Source organism: Netta rufina, assembly GCF_964035555.1.
Source record: "Netta rufina genome assembly, chromosome: 15".
NCBI classification, from domain to species: Eukaryota; Metazoa; Chordata; class Aves; order Anseriformes; family Anatidae; genus Netta; species Netta rufina.
Genome location: NC_140138.1, coordinates 1,464,676 through 1,486,594, shown reverse-complemented (window position 1 = coordinate 1,486,594; position 21,919 = coordinate 1,464,676). Strand labels below are relative to the sequence as shown.

The 21,919-nt window shown below is 40.9% G+C and overlaps 1 protein-coding gene across 1 annotated transcript in view; it reads left to right on the top strand.

Moving 5' to 3' along the window:
• Positions 1 to 10,558: 10,558 nt before the first annotated feature.
• Positions 10,559 to 21,919, top strand: part of CIITA (class II major histocompatibility complex transactivator) — a gene marked incomplete at both ends in the record, with an annotated part of 36,961 nt that continues 25,600 nt past the window's right edge. Inside the window, one exon of the mRNA XM_084296233.1 lies at positions 10,559 to 10,859. Within this exon, the coding sequence (XP_084152359.1) occupies positions 10,559 to 10,859 (301 nt within the window). The remainder of the gene's footprint in view (positions 10,860 to 21,919) is intronic.

The window sequence follows — 21,919 nt, the reverse complement described above, 5'->3', positions numbered from 1 at the left end:
TGGAAAGCTCTGTTAAATTACATTCTGTGATTATTGAAGGTGTAGTATGGGTTATCATTTTCTTTCAAAGTAAATTAGCATCTAGAAAGAATCCTTGGTCAAATCAATTCTTCAGGTTTAGTACGGGTCTGCGGTATACAGTTGCAAAGGAATTCATGTGTGAATTATTAGAAAAACATTGTTCATTAGAAGTTTTCTGTGTTTTCTAGTACTTCACAGGAGAAACTATCCAATTCCCAACATTTTACAATGATTTTTATTAAAATACAAATGATTTGAACTGTGGAAATATTAGTAACACAGTAAAGGTACCGTAAATCCTCAAATAACACACATTGAAGATTCAGTTATGATAAATTATGAATTGTGGTTTGGTTTTGAGGGGAGACAGGTTTTTATACAGGCAAACCTTAACCACTTTTGAAATATATTAAGAATTCACCTAATTGCTAAGATCTATAGCATAAAATATTTCAAAACTGCCAGTTGTTTCTGTGTACTTGCCTTTACACAGAAGGTTATGGACACTCATCACCCCAGGACAAATAATTGCCTTCCTATTGTAGAGCATTATCAGTGCTATACAACTTCTATGCATCTCACTGTCTCAACTCCTTTCACGTACAATAAATAGAACATCTTCTAAGTTTAGTGCAGCGCTTTGTTGACTCAGTTAACTGAAGTCAGCTGATTTTCTCTTTCTCTTTGGAGTATTTCCTGGAATCTACACTGGCATGGTTTCAGAGACTTGCCCTTTAAACTGTACCAAGGATATTTTGAATGTCTCAATCAGAGTTGCTGTGATTTAAGTATATCAGTTACAGTTTTATATTCAGAGGAACAGAATACTTTGAAATATTGTTAATTCAATAATAACTTTTAGCTCGCTTGCATTAGATACACCTATGGGCTTTGATGGGGTTCCATAAAATGCTCAAATTTTAAGGAGATAGGCCAAATTACAGAAAATATTAAATATTTTTAAATATTAAATTTCTAATAGTGTTGTCTTTTAATTAATTTGTAAAAGCCAATTTCCTGTTTTGGCCCCCACACCAATTTCTGTGGGATTTTTTGGTTGTACATGCCTTAATTGTAACTGGTAGTTCTGTATTAATAGAACACACAGCAGTTGCATGACAGATCAGAATAGCGTCTTTCAGTTGGGTGATACCTAGCAATGTTCTCAGAGTAGAGATCAAGAGTGTCTATGTTGCTTTCAGTGAGGAGAAAAAAAAAAAAAAAAAAAAGTTTTTATTAAATAGTTCAGTTTATTCTCTATATCACCATGCAGCTTTAGGCCTTACATAACTCAAGCTGTAGGAATCTCTGGTGCAGTTACCCAGGAGACAAAATGTTTTGCATTATTAACAAGTTTACTCCAGTATCTTTTCCTGGTTGGACTATGCTGTAGTCACATATAAAGAGCAAAAACAAAGGCATAACAAAGCAAAACCATCAGCAGTCTTCTAGGTCAGGGTGCATTGCTCCCCAGCATTTGGGATGCAGACTACTTAGTGTGCTTAGCTTTATACATCCCTTTATACATTCAAACCTTCAGACATTCTCAGCTGTAGTTCCTGGTACTTGTCACTTCTGCAAATCATTTCATTTTTCAGTTTGGGAACTTCAGAAATAAGGAACTATCAAAAGTTTGATGTGACTTCACAGATCCATTGCAGTAAGCAGGGATCGGATTCATGTCACAGAATCGCAGTCTTCTGATTTCACCAGAAGTGATGCTTGAGTTTGACTGCCTCCTTCCCTATATAAATGTAAAAGGCCTGTACATACTCACAGAAGCATCTAACTTCTGCTGACTTGAGCCAGTCCTCTGTAGGCTTGCTGAGTAAAAATAATCTAAACTTATTAAAAAAAAAAAAAAAAAAAGTCCCTAAAGGTAATCAAAGAGTTGAGAAACTGAGTTCAACAGAAGGTTAGTAGAAAAAAATGACAGTACTGTTGCTTTTACTGCTTTCTCTGTAAAAGGTGAAAATACTTACAAAAGCTGTAAGGTGCTTTCTCCTTGCTGATAGCAGTATCTGATAGTCCTGTTCAGATCCCCAAGGCCCATGTTGGACCTTGTTCTTTAACCACAGCTTTCAAAGGCAAAGTCTACTTCATCTTTTGTTGTAGACACTGTGGCTAAGTGGTTTTTGCTAGGTCTGCTTGCATTTGTTCTTACTTATTCTGAATTGGTATCTTTGACAGGAGGGTACAAGGAAACAAAGACAAGGAAACAAAGACACCAAAAAAGATGTCTGAGGAACCCATACTGTTTCTATAGGCCTGAATCATATGAAGACATGTAGGTACTCAGGATTGTTGCTTTTTTCAGGTATCTGGATCTATAAGCCTCAGAAACATAAAGCATCTTGGAACAGGGCCCAGCACATTGACTTGCATGTTCTTTTTAAGATGCACCAGATGCCACTGTAGATAACTTGCCCTATATCCAGTACACAATTCTGAACCTCTCCTGAGGGTCGGGGTCTAATCTCTTTTGGCAGAACCAAAAGCACAGTACATGTCTGTCTTTTAAGTGGCCTATGAGCCTTTTTTTCAACGGAACCTGTGCTTAGGAAGAGACTCCGGTTCTTTCTGCCACATGTAAGGTTACAAACCTCAGCCTGCTGGCTTGGGAGAAGAGGAAGCTTAAGGCTGTTCTTATGAAAACTGTTCTGCATGACTCTCAAACTGGAGGCTGAAGCATCTGTTCCTCCTGTGGATGTGCTTGAATTCGTGATCAAAATAAATACATAAATAAAAATCTGTAAATAATCACCAAATAAAGGTATTAAAATAAACCTTGGAAGAAGGACAAGAACACAAACCTTTGGGTTGTTTCTTCAGAATACACTAACTGTCTGTTTTCATCCTCTGTGCAGGGTAAAACAGCTTCAACAGAAGGATTTGAAAGCTCCCTGTCCCCGCAGCTGAGCAGCCCAAAGGTTCCATTACAGGGCTGCAGAAACATGGATTGTGAAGCTCCTTTAGAAGGCTGTGTGACCGTGCCTACAATCATCACAATTGCTGGCTGCAGTTGCAAGAAAAACTGCACAGCTACTGAAATAAAAGTCATGGTAAAGGCAATTTTACATGTATACAAATGACTAAAGATAGAGGTACTGTGACTGATGCATATTTTAGTATCTTTTGTGTCTAGTGTGTGCAGAAATACTGCAGGGAAGCCCCTAAAATACATGATTTCTTCAACTGCCAGTGTAGTGTTTTTGCCCAGATTTCTCTTCTCCATAATTTTGAAACTTGACACAGAGCTGTGGTTTTGCACATGTCCTTTTCCTTGTTGGTTTGGGTTTGCATTTGTAGTCTGTTTCCCATTCTTGCTATACTTTATTTTAGTGTAAGGGGAATTACAATTTTTGTCACGTGCTCCAGTGTACTGCACTAATTATGTGAAGTCCAAGTGATGGATATACATTTCTTTTTACATATTTACATTTATACGGGATATTTTTTTTTCCTCTTTCATCAATTTTTGTAATTACTCTCATAGATAAATGACAGAGTTCTTTAACAAGATGAGTGCTCTTGTGCCCTGTCTGTCTTAAAACTATGGGCAAGAGATCTGTGCATTTACATAAAACTTGCAGACCTCTTGAAAATCGAGAGAAGGAGTAAGACCTCCTTTCTGTCTCTCCCTCAGTCTGTAGGCCAGGGAGCAGCTGGATGCTGCTGCAGGTCCTGGTGCTCACGGCATGCTTGCAGAGCATGCAGCTGCAGCCAACTGCTAGTGAAAACCCTTCACACTCCATGGCTTTCTGGTGAAATGCCTTTTCTTTAAGGTATTACTTTTCCTGTGTGTGACAGGTGTTACCTTCTTTTCCTAGGACTATCAGGTCTGTACCTCTGCCTATACAGTGATGGCTTCCCCACCCTGAGAAGTGTCACAATTTTTCCTTGCTAACTGTTGTGGCCATGCTGCTCCTATGGAAATGTTTGTTGGTAGTCTGCTGAAACTTCTTGCCTTCTCTTCACCTCTTCTCTTCCAGGTGAAAATAACATATTTCAATGGGACTTGTGCAGTTATTCTTAATTGCGATGAAATCCTCAGCAACTATGCTTCAGTGGAAAACAAGATAGTTCTGTAACATTTTCCAGAGAATAAGTACAAGTCATTTCAGGAATGTTTCCCACTGTGTAACTGTTTCTGCAAGGCAAGTGTGGAAAGCTCTGCTGACCCTCCTTGAGCATGTGGGCAGGATTGGTGGAAGAAATTCATTCATTTCTGCTGTGTTTGTGCAAGAGGTGGGGTCATATAGCTAGGAACAAACATCAGGTAGCATTTAAAACAAATGAAATGTCACTGAAACAGACTACCAATGTAAGAAAAACTATGCTCAGGTACACCACAAATTAAAGAGTATCTGGACAGTTTTTCATAAACAATTGTGTAATGTAACTGCAATATTTTTTTCATAAATTCAGAAGATGACCTAAAATCTCCTTTGTATTTGTTTCCATAAACTAGTTCTGATTCTTTCTCAACAAGTCTGTCTAAACGTCTCTGTTCTTTTGTGGTAGCAGTGTCCTCTTGACACAAAATATCTGGCCTGCAAAGGCCAGGTTGGCAAATTTGTTGTTATTTATGCTGTGAAGCTAAAAGTGTGAGGGCTATGATTTTTTTAACTTTAATATTTTACAGGAAGCAGTGGAATTCCACTGAACATTTATGGTAGACTGGCAGCAAAATTGGGTATCCCAGACTAGTTAAAAAACATTTCTTAAGGAATACCTTTCAAAGGTAAAGTCAATTAGGATGTTGTCAAGCAGCCATCTAACAGTTCTTTTGTTCAGCCTGCCTTGCTCCATCAGTTTTCTGAGAATGCTTGTCAAGTCCTGGGAGATTTTGAAATTTTGAATGATCACAAATATTTGCAGTCCTAATTTTTTTTTTTTTTTTTTTTTTTTTTTTTGCACTTGCTAGACTGGAAATTCCCTACCTTTTGAGCTTCTAACCTCAACTGAGACAAATATATTCTGGGGAAATAGCCAGTATGACCAGCAGTGTTGTAGTGTGTCACCTTGGGCTCTATGTATCTCACCTGTAGGCTTCATACTGCAGTACTGAGGCTCTTCATAGTGTTTGGGAAGCAATATGGTGGGTAATACTAGAGGCATCAGTGTAGAAGGTTGCTGAAGGACTTTATACAGAATTGCTTAGGAAATCCTGGTTATGTACACATCACAAAAAAAAAAAAAAAAAAAAAAAAAAAAGTACATTGGTAACAGACATCTCCATTCTAATATTTACCCAAGGCAAATTTCCATGGTCCAGCATTGTAAAATGCAACAAAGTTAGGGGGGATGCTGATATGTAGACATTCACTACGGGCAGCATTCTCTAATGCTCATGGATGTTGCCACAAAGACCCGATTGATTTCAGTGGATACTACGTTATGTGTTAATTCCTTGAAAATACCCTTAATGTTGAGTGAGCTGTTGTTTCTGGTTTTCCAGTCAGCTATGTCACTGGCCATAAAGTGGATTCAATACCACATTTTGGGGGGGAAACCCTATTTTTCCAGGCTAATCATAGCACTAATATACTGTTGCTTGAACAATTTTTCATGGACTGAAAAGTCTATTCAGCAAATTTCCATGTTTTCTGATTGTAATGATTCAAGTTGTGTAGTATATTGGCATCAGCATTTCATTTCTTTGCTTCACAGATGAATGTGTGTATTCAGTGGCACAGCTTCCCTTCTTGTTTTAAGAATTATCTTTAACTGACACACTTATCTATTTAGGTATGGGATTCTGCATAGCCTCTGTATCTCTTTTTAAGGATCATTGTGGTAGTCTTCTCTTGAAGTCAAAAGGAGAAGAAATCTAGTGCTCTGCCTTAGCTACAGAAGGTGCTAAACAGTGGCAACATTAGCAGTAAATAGCAAAAATGCACGTTCTGACTTAGTTCTCTTTTTCACACACATTGTTTGTGCTATGATACATTTTAAAGAGGAAAGTTACTTAAAAAGGAGAAGTCGTGCTTTTGATTTCTCTGCATCGAGAGGAAGTATCACTTCTAAGTAAACAGTAGTCTACAGCTAATTTTGAAATCCAAATAACCATAGTAAAATGTTGGCAATTAATTTCTCTGTCTTCCCAGGGACAGTAATACAGCTGAAAGTGTACTAGTGTAGGCAAGGGTACGGCCTTCAGTACCTGGCATCTGGGTATCTCACGAGCCTTAGTAGATTTTACCTGGTGTCAAGGTAGTAAGAGAATTTTTTAATTTTACAAATGCAAAAACAAAAGCAGAAATATTATGTTTTATTTTATTTTATTTTATTTTATTTTATTTTATTTTATTTTATTTTATTTTATTTTTTCAAAATAGAAAATTAGCAGTGCTAGAAGTCAAGTGAAGCTTTCAAGGCTTAATGTAACATGTAACTGTAATCCCCTGCCGCTCATTTTGCTTACAGCTACAAGATAATAATTTTTTAAAGTCAAAGGCAGAGTTCTTCTAGTACTTGATATCTTTGCCGGTAGCCCAGCAAAGCTGGGGACAGCTGTATAAAAAATGCATCCCAACAAATGATCTTGGATATATTTTTGGAAAACCCAGGAATCCTGAAAACACATAGCAAGAGTAAAACACAGGGATCGATTGAGATCCTTATACACTCACACCTGTGTGAAGGCAATCCCACTTTGGATCTGTCCCAAACCTAAGTATAACAGGAAAAAAAAATGTATTTGTGTTGAAAAGCCTATAGTCTCCTCTTTGTGCAGGATGTTCCCTGGGTACATTTGCAGGTGGAAACTGTTTAATGTTTGAAACACAGAAAATCTACTTTCCTCATGCATAAGTGGTAATAGTGATTAAGCATCACAAGATATTTCCATGCTTTTCTACATCTGGAGGAAACTATCTCATGGATGCAAGTTCCTCGTTTGCCCACAAAATGAAATCTGGCATCCCTGTGTTACTGTGTTTCTCAAAGGGTTGTGGTTAATGGGGCCACATCTGGCTGGCGGATAGTCACTAGTGGGGTCCCTCAAGGGTCCATTTTAGGGCCTTTATAAATGTCCTTACAAATTATTTGGATGTAGGACTAGAAGGTGTTTTGAGCAAATTTGCCAATGACACCAAACTTGGAGGAGTTATGGATTCTGATGAGGGTGGAAAGGCCTTGCAGAGAGATCTGGACAGATTGGAGAGCTGGGCAATCACCAAGCACATGAAGTTCAACAAAGGCAAGTGCTGGGTCCTGCACCTGGGATGGGGCAACCCTGGCTATACGTACAGACTGGGCAACAAAACGCTGGAGAGCAGCCTAGAAGAGAGGGATCTGGGGGTTGTGGTTGACAGCAAGTTGAATATGAGCCAGCAGTGTGCCCTGGCAGCCAGGAGGGCCAACTGTATCCTGGGGTGCATCAAGCACGGCATCGCTAGTCAGTCGAGGGAGGTGATTGTCCCGCTCTGCTCTGCACTGGTGCGGCCTCACCTTGAGTAGTGTGTGCAGTTCTGGGCACCACAGTACTAGAAGGACATTAAACTGTTGGAGAGTGTCCAGAGGAGGGCGACGAACATGGTGAAGGGCCTAGAGGGGAAGACGTATGAGGAGTGGCTGGGGGCACTGGGCCTGCTCAGCCTGGAGAAGAGGAGGCTGAGGGGGAACCTCATCGCGGTCTACAACTTCCTCGCGACGGGGAGTGGATTGGCAGGTGACCTATTCTCTGAAAACACCAGTGACAGGACCCATGGGAACGGTGTTAAGCTGAGGCAGGGGAAGTTTAGGCTGGACATCAGGAAGAGGTTCTTCACCGAGTGGGGGGTTGCGCACTGGAACAGGCTCCCCAGGGACGTAATCACTGCACCAAGCCTGTCTGAATTTAAAAAGTGATTGGACTGTGTTTACCAAACTGTGGTAAACTCATTCTCGTTTGCTCTAATAGCAAGCAGTTTCCAACTTTCTGCAAGGCAGGCTTTCATCTGCCTTCCATGTGTGCTCCACTCATGATAATGTACATGTGGAGGCATCTTATTCAGTGCAGCTTTATGTTGATAAAAGTAAGGAAACTATTTTTCAGCACTACTCCAAGCAGAGAGGGCTGTCTTACTATTTATACTTCAACAGAACTAATGTTCTCTCCTGTTTTGAATCAATGTAGGCAGCAACTTTAAAGGAAAATACATTTAAAAAACCATTATTTGGCATGAGTAAAACATGCCTGAAAAAAAAAAAAAAAAAAAAATTGAAGGGATTTACTTTCCCCTAAGGAAAATATAATAATAAAATATAGTAAAATAATTTGCTTGTCTTGGTTGCCATTTAAATAGTTACAGTAAAACTTGATACCTACCTGCACTGCAGGTCACAATTGTACTGCTAGATAATGAGGTTCCTTATTTTTCTTATGTTTTGCATGTATTTCCTGATACTGAACATAAACATGAACATTTGGAAAGAACATGACATTATAACTGAAAACCAGAGTTTTCAGTTGTGTACTTCAAACTTTTATAAAGATTTAGCAAATTCCCGTCAGTGTGTTGTTTCTAACTAGGTAGAATTATTGCTCCACTTTGAAATGTGTCTGATGGTGAAAAGAAATCATGGAAATAGTCAAGGTAGTAAAACTGAGAAGCAAATAATGAGAAAAGTAGTTAGATATTTCAATCTTAATCCCATACTTAGCCTATAGGCTTGTTTAGGCAGCCATGTAGCAGACTGGATGTTAAAGATTCCCATCCATCTGTAAGCCCCCAAACAGCCTTACAAATTTTGCCGCAGTATGCATTTTAAAGCTGTATGTTCTGCTCCAACATCAGATATTTAAAAACAAAGTTTTTGTTGTTGTGTTTGTCATTGTTGTTTGTTTGTTTGTTTTTCAAAAAGGAAAAAAAAAAGTTGTAGTGTAAACTGAAATGTCAGTAATGGGTAATTGTTTATTTACCCACTGCTGTCTTCTATGCTAAAACACCTCCCTAAACATAAACAGCTCCCAGACATAAGATGCTGCAACATGCCATATAGATCAGTAAGTAGAAACTTTTGAGTGGAAAGTAGAATCACTGTTAAGCACTTACTATGGTGTTCTTGGCTGCATTAGGCAAAGTATAGCCTGTAGGTGGAGGGAGGCAAGCCTTCCCCTCTGCTCAGCACTGCTGAGGCCACACCTGGAGTCCTGGGTCCTGTGCTAAGCCTCCCAGTATAAGAGAGACCTGGACATACTGGACAGAGTCCAATGTAGGGCCACAATGATGATGGAGGGACCAGAGCATCTCTCCTGTGAGGAGAGGCTGTGCAAGCAGGGCCTGCTTAGCCTGGAGAAGAGGAGGCTCAGGGGGATCTCACAGATGCCTCCAAATCCCTGAAGGCAGGGTACTCAGAGGACAGAGCCAGGCTCTGCTCAGTGGTGCCCAGGGCCAGGCCCAGAGGCAGTGGGCAGAAACTGGAGCACAGAAGGCTCCCTCTGAGCACCAGGAGGCACTTCTGTGCTGTGCCGGTGCTGGAGCCTGGCACAAGTTGCCCACAGAGTCAAGGAGTTTTCTCGTTGGAGATCTCCCGAAGCCACCTTGGCATGGGCCTGGGCCCCCTGCTCAGGTTGGCCCTGCTGGGGCAGGGGAGAGCGGATGGACCCTGAGGCTCCTTCCATTGTCAGACATTTTGTGAATTTTAGAAGCATTCTAATTAGACACTGCCTATTCTTGAAGAGCAAGAAATTACTCAAAAAGCTAGTTTTAAAAAAGATTTCTTCCTAGTTTTGAGCTGAGGTGAGGGGTCAAGTGGTAGCAGATTTGGAGTTACTGTTATGGAAGATTTGGTGCTCTTTTGAACTGGGGACTTTAAAACTTCTCTTTAAGGAATTTAATTTAAAGTATTCATCCCTTGGAATATAAGTATGTTACCTTTGAATAAGAATATATAGTACTCGTGACCAATTTTTCTAATTACTTTTTTCAATCTCGTAACTTCAGATGTGGCAGAAACCAGAGCCAGATTTGGAATAATTTTCTACCTCAGAGCTTTTACCCTGGTTCTAACTTGTTTGACTTTTGTGAAAGCAAAATTAATTCACAACTGAATCTCTAATCCTATGTTGAAGTCTCTGAGTTTTAAACCTACACCTCTTGCAGAGGATATGTTTTGTGCTGAAGGTTTTGGTACTGTTCTGATTTAGCAGTGACCTAGCTGGGTCCACTAGTGCATCTACATTCCAGCTCTGCTGGGAGAAAAAGATACAGCTGTAACAGTCGTTTTTTAATAGAAAAAATGTTTTTTAGTTATTTTTTTGAGTTGATCAGGTTGCTGATTTTGAAAATTCTTTTATGAATTGAATGCTTGGAAGATTTGTGATGTTTTGTCATTTCATGAAGAAGCTATTTGTTCTTGGAAATGTTATTTAAAGGCTTAATGAAATGAGGAAACACCTCTGCTACTGCAAGCCAAAGTCTCTGACCATTTTTTTTTTCACTTCATCTTTTTCATGCTGACTGAGTAGATTATTTATTTATTTTTTTACTTTTAATTGAAGCAGTTCAGGTTTTGCTCAGACCTCCTTCAAGCATCCTCAGCTGCAAGTATGAATCTTTTTAAGGAGATCCTGCCTAGAATAAGGAAGATTCTTTCAGGTGCTACAGCTTCTGATGACCATGCATTGCTTAACCTCATGCTGAAAGAACATGTGATATCCAAGGAGTACCATCAGGCCTTGCTCCATGAAAAAGACAGAGAGGACCTTGCAAGGAAGATTTCTCTGACATTTGTGGAGAAATGGGACATGTATTGGAACACTTTGATTCCCCACTCTTGTTTAAACCTCTGTGGCAGTAGACCTCAAAACATCATAGATAATGAGCCAACAGGAACCAAGCACATGTCTGGTAAATCAGCTTTTTCTTTTTTGCATTGTTAAAGATTTACTTTTGTTTATTGCATATTGAGATTGTATTGTGACATAGTGCAAAGTACATCAGTGGAGAGCAGGTAAGGAAGAGAAAAGCAAAGAATGTAATTCAACAGCAGCTAAAGCAGATCCACCCATTCGGGGTAGCACCCATATATCCCTTTACATAGTCACGCCATAATAAGACTTATTCTTTGCCATCTTTTGCAGAACACAAAATGCAAAATAGATTAAGGAGACTATGCTAAGATCAGTTTTTCTCAGCTGACATCCTAGCCATTGATAGTCTGAGCAGCATTTGGTCTTGATGATTTGTTCATCCTGACAACTGATGTGGGGAAATCCCTTATATTTGTCAAGCATGTACTGGGGGGAATGCACTCTGTTGCAAGTTCCAGGTGTCTATAAGCACAAAAATTACAATGTCTATAACAGACTTCTGCAAACTTAAGGACAGGAAGCACTTAAAGACTTATGAAGCTGGGTTCAAGAAATCTGAGATTCTTAGTGGGCAGTAGGCGACATAAAAATTGAGACCTTATAATGTATGTAATTTCATACAACAAATTAATGTTGTATGTAATGAAGAACAGGAGTAGTTCTGGGACAATCCTAACATGGTCCATTTTATGTGAAACAACAGAACCCCAGCTTAAATCATAGTATTAAGATGTACTTTTATGAAACCAAGCAACTCAAAAAAGAGAATAAAAGAATACTTAATAGAATACCCAGATAATCCTGTAAATCTGATGGAAGGACTTCGGACGTCATTGTGGGTGCAAACTTTTTCCTCTCCTAAAATACAGCATTGGGCATTATTTCTCATGGTATTGCTGAAAGTACAAGAAGAAGTGCTAATGAAAAACTTAAGATAATTCATGAGAGGAAAAACACTTAACCAGAAGACCTTAGTGCTGTTCTTACAGTCAAATTAATGCCAACAAATTATATTTAAATGTAGAATATCATAGCTAGTGACACTTAAACTGAGGGTATATAGAGTTTGTTTTCTGTTTTTAATTACATCCGTGATGTGTACATAAAGATAGCCACTCCTCATTTTTGTAATGGTAGGAACTGAAATCTCCATTCAAAGAGCTTGATGCTGTTGTGCCTGGCTCTGTGCCTCTCTCATAAAGCTTGAATTTGAGACACAACAGAGGGAAACCAGAGTGCATCAGAAGAAGCATTAGTCTTCCTCCATCACATGTTCAATCGTTGTCACTGTTCTCTAGATTTTGTAGTATGGAGATGAACTTAAAAAAAGTGGTTTCAAAGACAAATTTATCGCGAAGAGGCTCAAACTGTATTAGCCTTCCCCTGAAGCAAATTTTTTTCTAACTTTCCTTTTCCAATTTGTTCACTTTCAGACATATGTTCAATGACCGTTTCACTCTGCAAAGTCAGCTAGGGTCAGGAACAGACTGATACCATCAGGTTTATCTACTACTACTTAGTAGTTTTGCAGATGTTTCTCTTACTTGAAAAGGATGTTTAAAATTTCTGGGTGAGAAAGCCCCAGCTGTCCTTCTCTTGCAAAGTGCATCATTGACATCAGTTTTGTGGTGCTTTCAATACCTATTGGTATATTCTGCTTGTTCCTTTTGCCGTAGGGCAGTGTTTCTTTGTTTTGAATCAGCAAAAACTGAAGCACAGAAGATGATGGTCATCTGAGGAGTTCAGCCAGTTAGTTCTTGGCTCTCATAGCCTCCTGTTTTCCAGTCTGCTTTACACTCTAAGACCATCATTATAGACTAGTCCACTAGATGAACCAGTATTCTGATTTGCTCCATCCATTCATTTCTGCTGTTTCTAATCAGCTGTGGTTGTTGTGCAAAAAGTGGACAACCACTGTTTACTGTAGTTTGTGTGAACTGGAGTCACAGTAAACAGCTGAACTCTTTTGTTCCCCAAACTGTCATCCATGAAGTAAATCGCTTACCTCATGGGATTACAGACTCAGAAGCTGATAAAGAAATCTGGCTGCAGGGTTGGTAAAGGAGCTTATAACTTGTGGCGTTGTGCTGTGAACAGGGTTAACAATTATCTGTTGTCGGGGTATTCCATGCAAAATTTGTGTTATGATCAGCTGCTCCCAGGAAGGAAACATCACCTCTTGTGAGCATGTTTCCATGGAAGCTGGTGGAAGTGGAGCTCCTCTGCAAAGGGAGAAAGCTTAGGTCAACAGCCACTTTGTTGGTAGGACATGCTGCCTTGTGCAGAATCCAGTGTTACCAAGTGGCTGATCAAAATTTTACCTCACGAGTCTAGGAAGACGTTGACTTCATCAAATCCCACTTCCTTCCCTCTTCATACTTCGGAATTTTGTTATAAGCTGTTGATGGTGGAATAATACTAGAAGAAATATTTGATCATTTGAGAATAGAATCATAAGTATTTTCTAATTTGTGTAGGTCTATGCATAGTAAAAACAACAACAACAAAATAGTAGGAAAACTGGGTTGCAGAGACACACAGAAGCAGCTGTAAGTATCATGGTAGGAACACTCATTAGGTAAGTTGGCTTTCAAAAGGAGGTGTCTTAAGCCAAATAGGCACTGCAAAAGGTGTGACTCAGTCTGAGATTCATTAAATGAATAAATGTTGTCTGCCGCATGTTGATACCAGCAAACTCTGAACAGCATATGTAAGCCAGACAAGCTTTACATTTCACAGAATATTGTACGTCATTTTGGACCAATGGCAAAAAACACTTGCAGAAGAGAGCAAACCAATTCTGAGTTGGCAGAGCTTATGAATGTGTGAAAGGTACTTTCATTTTTGTTTGAGCACACGAAGCTGCAAGGTAAGAGTGTTTGCATGCTGCTTGCTTTATTCTTACTGATGGACTGTTTAACAGCGTGACTTTAGGACAGGTTTGAACCAGAATAAAACCACAAAGAGCATTCTGAAGGGCACTGAAAATTGTTACCATTGACACCCATCCAATTTCCATCCGAATAAATCATTTCACTCCTATGGAGTAAGAAGCACAGGCTCTTCTTAACTGTGGCTAGCGACAGGTTACCCACGTTTATTCTACAGGGGCTGCCAGAAGGGAGCTGCTTCTTAGTTTTCCTCTTTGGAATTCCCCTTAAGCCTCTAGCATTTCTGCTGTGACTGGCCGGGCTCATTTCCTCCTTTCTGCTGTTACTTTCTGTGAGTCCTAAACAGTGACAGCAGTTCTCCTGTTTTTCTGGTGCTGAATCCGGAGTGAAGGAACAGGAACCGTCTGCTTTCCTAAGGTCAGTTTTTCCTCAATTCTTGAATGCTGTGCTTTTGTCATGGTAAATCTATCTTATAGATGCTGTGAGTATTGGTAACAGCGGTGTGTCAGTATCTGGTCCTGAAGTATTTGTGGGATGAAGTCTGCGTTTGAGTGGGTGAAGTTTTGGAGACTTTTCATTTTGTTTGCGATTTTGTTTTGTGCCCAGCCCTGTTAATTGCTTGAAAGCTTGTTATAATTTCTTTCAGATTTTGAGAGGAATGCACTTGTTCTTTGTACAGATTTTGCTTGTATTGAAAGTGAAACCGTGGAGCATTAGTAAAATATGGCTTGTTTCCAGTCTTAGAGCTCTGGCAGGAAAATTTTCTGATTTAGGAGGGCTGAGGTTCTGTCTTGAAAAAAGTCTCTGAATGCAAAGGTAGTTGGTCTGACAAAAGAAGGCAAGGTGTCTACTGTACCACTTTATATCACCTCGCTGCTGAGGTGGGCAAGATGAGCACAGCTGTGACACCAGAGGCAATGCTGGCTTCAGAAGGCAGATTCTGCTCTTGAATATTTTCCCAGCTATGGCACCTGCAGGACAGCGCATGATCATTCTGCCTGCTTTGGGCTATCTCCCAGGCAGGACTTCTGTTTTTTGTCTGGTTGGGTTTTGTTTTTAATTTGTATTGGTCACCATACAGCAAAGTTCATTGAAAGGCAGAAAATCCTTCTACTTAATATTTACACTTTTCTAACTTCTTTAAACTCACCTATAGGAGACAAAGGGGAATAAGACAGGATATAGTGCTATTTTTTTTTTTTATTTATTTATTTTTTTCTGGCATCATCTCTATTCTTTCATTTCAGACTATAAAACCCATGGAAAGTAACAATACTGCATGGGCCAAGTACATTCTGTAGGTAAAAGTAGTGTCTTTTATTAAATCATGTCATACAACAGGAAAAGACGAACATGCTTTCAGACATAGCTTTTTCACAGATCTGAAACAGAAACCCAAACTCTCAAAGCTAAATATAGTTTGAGCACTGATATCCACAGTTTAAGATCAGACCTTCTCTGAAAGAAAAAGCTGTTGCTTGTGGAGCAGAGGAATTGCTGGTGATGGACATGGGGAGAGGAGAGACAGCTATTGTAGCATGGAGGGGACTTGTGCTGCTGATGACCTGTCCATATCCCAGAGAGCATCACCCCAAAACACCACGTGGAGCAAAACCCAAGAACCATGACCCTGCCTGCTGGTTTCTGTTGTGGGTTATGGACCACACAGGCACAGTAACCCTCAAGGGGTGCAGAGAAATAGAGCAGATCAGGAGAAAGTTGTTAAAAGAAAAAAAGAAAAAAGTCTTGAAAGTTGTGGCTGATGTTATTGAGCTTTTAGCTCTAAGTAACAATGTTTCACTGAAATGTATATTTAGATAATTCGATAGTGCTTGTTTTTTCTGTCACCTTGCTTAACTCAGATTCATCCTAAGTGTAGCACATAATAACATTTTTAAAGTAATATTTGTGTGATTTTGTTTTAACCTCCTGTCTTTATGACAGTCCCACTCTCTCATCTTTCTGTAACCTAAGATTTGGAGTAGTAATGTTATGTCATCCTCCAGTTATGAAATGTGTGATTTACCTGGCACTACTACTGTCCTGCTAGGAATTACCCTCAGCTTCCTGAACTGGTATAAAAATTAAATTGCAGGGGGGTTTCCTCTGTTCCTGAAATTATTTTTTTATTATTATTATTTTTTCTTAATGTCTATACTCGTGGGAAGAATGCTTTCTTACCCGTTAGTTCAGCTGTCAACAGAGTTAGGGAAAGGAACCCCCCTAACAATCTCTTCAGAAGTATCTACCACCTTTTTGGAGAAAACTTGACATTATTGCCTTTGTATAAACCTTCTCCTTTCTCTTAATTACCGTTTGGTTTTAGTTAGTAGCAGAATTCATTATTTGGTGTCAAATTATTGGGGCCAAATGATAAATCACAATCATTCCCTTTATCTTTTGAAATCTAAAATGCCCCATCTAACTCTCAAGATTTGTCTGTGTTTAAGTGAATACCTACTGCTTCTTCAACTGGATTCTTTGTCCTAGTGTGGCGATGCTCACTATTTCTTTTACTACTTTTCCAGCATTGTTAATTCTTATGGTTTTGCTTGTGCTCTGAAATAGCACTGAACAAAAACCACCAAGAGTCTTGCAAATGAATCATATTGTGCTGTATGAGCAGAATACAGCATTAACACAAGTGTATCCTGTGTAGAAACCCTGCTTAACAGCACATAACAGTTATGTGCTGAATCATTGTAGAGGTAATGCAAAGGGAACACGGGTCTGTTGCATATAATGATGGAGCTGGAGTGTATATATAGACTGCTGCGGGAAGGAGGTTTCACTTCAATATTTAAAGACACAAAAAATAGTTTTAACAAGGGTCCATGCAACAAAGGATTGAACTTTCTGAAAGGCCTGGAAATACATTGGGAAGTTCTTCCTGTCTAACTCCACCCAGTACTTCCACTTTGTGCACAGATGCTGACCGCAAATGAGAGCACTGGCATCCCAGGTGATGCAAGGTCTCTGTTGTTCCCCCAAGAGCTGACTGAGAGCAGCAGTCACAGCTCTAACACAGGGACTACGATGCTCAAACCTCAATTCACAGGGACTGCAGTGACACTTTTTAGTCCTGTGATGTGAAAGTGTGCCATATACACATTTTGGCAGCATTGCATGGCACCCCAAAGGGACTGTATTATCAGTAAGCTAAATTAGAATTGTGTAGGAAACAACCAAGAAAGTGTCTGAAAGGTAGAGAACATATTCCCCTGTGGTCTCAGACAGTGGGCTGCTGGATTCAGTAGGATGCAGTGAGAAAAAAAAGGGGAAGCAATGGGAAAGCAATTGCTGTTGTAAACATGCTTAGTAATGTCAGGTTTCGTTTTCTGTGCTTTAGTTCCAACCTGCAGCCAAACACTCCCTGTCCCTGGGGCACAATCCCGTTTGCCTCTGTCACTCCCGTTATGTAGAAATCTTTCCTAAACTCCTTTCTTTTTCCCTGCAGCCTTGGACAAAGTGCTACTAGTGGTCCCACCATCATTTTAACACAGCAGCACAGCTGCTAATAAGAATTTCTTGGTTCAGCTAAAGAAAAAAATTACAGCATCCAAAATCCAGTGTAGTCAATAGAAAGGCAGCTGTGTGTACATTTATGTCAAGCCCAATGCAATGAAGGAAAAAAAAAAAAAAAAAAAGGTAAACAGAAGCAAAAAAGAGAAATATTTAAGTTTTTTATTTTTAAAAGAGTAGCAGTCTTCATTCTTCCCTAGGTAGAAGGCTACCTTTTTCTCATTCCTGTGCTGCTGGGTTACAGTACCTCTTAGTTTTTAATTTTCACCCGTCTAGCTGGTGGAAATCTCTAGAATTCCTCTTGGCTGCTTCCTGACTCCTTGACCTTGTAATGCAAAATATTGTGCATTACTTATATATTTAATCACATGGAAATGGCATAGAAAGAAAGCTTTAAAATAACAAAAGCTCTTATGATTATGAGTTAAATAAAACTTTCCATTTCCATGAAGACTAAGAAGGCCTATGTAGTCTTTATCCATAGGACTTACCCTTTTCTTCAACTGCTGTAATCAAGCACTTTACTAATTGCTGAACTTGGAAGGAGTAATGAATTTGTTTGTCTTGCATTCCCTTTACAGCTTCACAGGATCACAGAATGCTTAAGGTTGGAGAGGATCTCTGGAGGTCATCTGCTCCAACCCTGCTACTCAGGCAGGGCCACCTGGAGCAGGTCACCCAGGACCATGTAACTTACGAGCTTCTGCTAATTAGTTCTCTGTCTCTAACCCCAAAATCACATTGAATCAGAGGTAATGCTTCAACAGCGTTATTCACAGTGTGGAAACCTGGTATTCTGAAAGGCCTGACTGTGTTTAGATCTTCTGTTAATTCAACACAGAACATGGCAGTGTAAAATGCAGCAGCAAATTGAAAATTTCCCACATTCCTGGTTCTCACAAAGGTTTGTCAACTTCTGCTTTCCGTTTATAGCAGGGCAGGCAATAACATCAAAATTTTGTGATGTTGGTAACATAACGAGGCCACACAACATGAAAAAGGGGAACTACCTTACTGTAGGTCACTCCTACAAGTGGGGCCTCACTATGTCCACTGCCCGTCCTAAGGTTTGGCTCTAGATTCTGATGTCTTCTCTGGAAGGATGCAGAGAGGTCAAATTCCAAGCTCTACAAAGGGACAACCCCACATAGGGCTGTGAGAGGAATGAGGATAAGTTCATAACAAAGCAGATGGTGGCAGTGTGACTAGGTCTGCCTGCTTCCTTTTGTCAGAGCTGCATTTATTTTTGCTGTTGCAGGTAGGCTTGATGGTCCAGCAGGTTGCTCCACATTTGCCACCTTGGCAAAGTAGATGTGTGCAACCGGGGACATCAGTGGCATTCTGCTAAAGGCAGAATATTTGAGAGATGTATTATAAGTATCCTTCATTGCAAAACATGGTTGTTGATGCCAATCTGAAGCTTCGCATGGTTGCAGTTTGTCGTGGTTTAACCCGGCTGGCAGCTAAACACCACGCAGCCGTTCGCTCACCCTCCCCCCTCCCTCTCTGGGACGGGGGAGAGAAATGGAAAGTGAAGCCCGTGAGTTGAGATAAAGACAGTTTAATAAGACAGGAAAATAATAATAATAATAATAATAATAATACAATGATGATAATAGTACTACTACTAATAATATGTACAAACAAGTGATGCACAATGCAATTGCTCACCACCCGCTGACCGATGCCCAGCTTAACCCCGAGCAGTCCGGCCCCCTCCCCCCGGCTAGCCACCCCTATATATTGTTTAGCATGACGTCAGATGGTATGGAATACCCCTTTGGCTAGTTCGGGTCACCTGTCCTGGGTCTGTCCCCTCCCAGCTCTTACTGCACCCCCAGCCTGCCTGTTGGCAGGACAGAGCAAAAGTCTGAGGTGTCCTTGGCTTGGTATAAGCACTGCTCTGCAACAATTAAAACATCGGGGTGTTATCAGCACTCTTCTCATCCTAAGCCAAAACACAGCATTCCACCAGCTACTAGGAAGAAAATTAATTCTGTTCTAACTGAAACCAGGACATCTATCCACCCCTTATTCCATACCATTTATGTCATGCTCAGGTTACACTCTTTTCCATACATTCTAATTAGTCACCTATAGTAGTCATGGTAGTGGTAACATACAGTATTATATAGTAATTAACATGGTACAATTCAGTTCATGGGCTATTCTCACCCAGTATTAAATCTCCTTGAGGTACACACCGGACCTCTCCGTTCTTTTGCATCACCCACCAAGTGTATCCAGGTCCCTGAGCGAAAACAATTCCACGAATGGGTTTGCCTTTTCCTGAGGCAGGAGTAGCCCAGACTGTTTTACCCAGCATATTTTTTACATGCACTACAGGAACTTTATCCCCATCTACAGTACGTAACAGGTTTGATTGGGCAGGTCCAGCTCGGTTGGCAGATCCCCTAGTATTGACTAGCCAGGTGGCCTTTGCCAAATGCGTATCCCAGTTTTTGAATGTCCCAGCGCCCATTGCTTTCAATGTAGTCTTTAACAGTCCATTGTATCGTTCAACTTTCCCGGAGGCTGGTGCATGATAGGGGATGTGATACACCCACTCAATACCATGTTCTTTGGCCCAAGTGTCTATAAGGTTGTTTCGGAAATGAGTTCCATTGTCTGACTCTATTCTTTCTGGGGTACCATGTCGCCATAGGACTTGCTTTTCAAGGCCCAGAATAGTGTTCCGGGCGGTGGCATGAGGCACAGGATATGTTTCCAGCCATCCGGTGGTTGCTTCCACCATTGTAAGTACGTGGCGCTTGCCATTGCGAGTTTGAGGGAGTGTGATGTAATCAATCTGCCAGGCCTCTCCATATTTATATTTCAGCCATCGTCCTCCATACCAAAGAGGCTTTGACCGTTTGGCTTGCTTGATTGCAGCACATGTTTCACAGTCATGAATAACCTGTGCTATAGCGTCCATGGTCAGGTCCACCCCTCGATCACGAGCCCATCTGTATGTTGCATCTCTACCTTGATGGCCTGAGGTGTCATGGGCCCATCGGGCTATAAATAATTCACCTTTATGCTGCCAATCCAGATCCACCTGAGCTACTTCAATCTTAGCAGCCTGATCCACCTGCTGGTTGTTCTGATGTTCTTCAGTAGCCCGATTCTTGGGCACATGAGCATCTACGTGACGTACTTTCACAGCCAGGTTCTCTACCCGAGCAGCAATATCTTGCCACAATGCAGCAACCCAGATGGGTTTGCCCCTACGCTGCCAGTTGTTTTGCTTCCATTGCTGTAACCATCCCCACAGGGCATTTGCTACCATCCATGAATCGGTGTAGTGATAGAGAACTGGCCATTTTTCTCGTTCAGCAATGTCTAAAGCCAGCTGAATGGCCTTCACTTCTGCAAACTGACTCGATTCACCTTCTCCCTCAGCAGCTTCTGCAACTCGTCGTGTAGGACTCCATACAGCAGCCTTCCATCTTCGATGCTTCCCCACAATACGACAGGACCCATCAGTGAACAGGGCATATTTCTTTTCATTTTCTGGTAACTGGTTGTACAGTGGGGCTTCTTCAGCACGACCCACCTCCTCCTCTGATGATATCCCAAAGTATTTACCTTCTGGCCAGTCCATAATCACTTCCAATATTCCTGGGCGACTGGGGTTTCCTATTCGAGCCCGCTGAGTAATTAGTGCAATCCACTTGCTCCATGTAGCATCAGTTGCATGATGCGTAGAAAAGGCACACAGACATGCCTGCGGACAAAAGACTTAGTCCTAACCTTACAGTTGGTTTTTGCTAGACATATACATGCAAGTATCCGCGCCCCAGTGTAAATGCCCTCAACAGCCTGCCCCAGGCCTTAAGGAGCGGGTATCAGGCACACCCAAGTAGTAGCCCAAGACGCCTTGCTAAGCCACACCCCCACGGGTATTCAGCAGTAGTTAACATTAAGCAATGAGTGCAAACTTGACTTAGTCATAGCAAACACATCACAAGGGTCGGTAAATCTTGTGCCAGCCACCGCGGTCATACAAGAGACCCAAATCAACTGTTCCACACAAGCGGCGAAGGATTTGATGCTACACCCAAAACACCAACTACAAAGCAAACCCCTAGAAAAAATACAAAATAAGTCATTATTCCTGCTCGGCTACTATCCGAGACCTACGGCTTGAAAAGCCATTATTGTCTTCAACTACAGGAACAGAGCCAAAATAGCCCGATAATGCTCCCACCACTGCACTTCTATGCCTCCCCCCCGCCCCCCCTCTCTCCCCCCGGGAGCTGCGGGGGTTATTTGGCTATGCATATCGTGCATACATTTATATACCCCATATATTTATCTATGGTCCCAGTAATATACATTATTAGTCAACTATCCTACCACGCACGGACTAAACCCATTCCATGACAACCGGACATACCTGCTTAACGGACTTCCCCTCCAAATGACCAGAGATGAATGCTCCAAGACCCTCCCCCTGACAACCGCAACAGTCACAAGTCCCCGACCATAACAAGGCCCCTACAGGTGAATGCTCGACAGACATAACCCTAAACTACTAGTCCCAGCCCATAACTCATGAAGCTTCGTACCAGATGGATTTATTAACCGTACACCTCACGTGAAATCAGCAATCCTTGCACATAATGTCCGACGTGACTAGCTTCAGGCCCATACGTTCCCCCTAAACCCCTCGCCCTCCTCA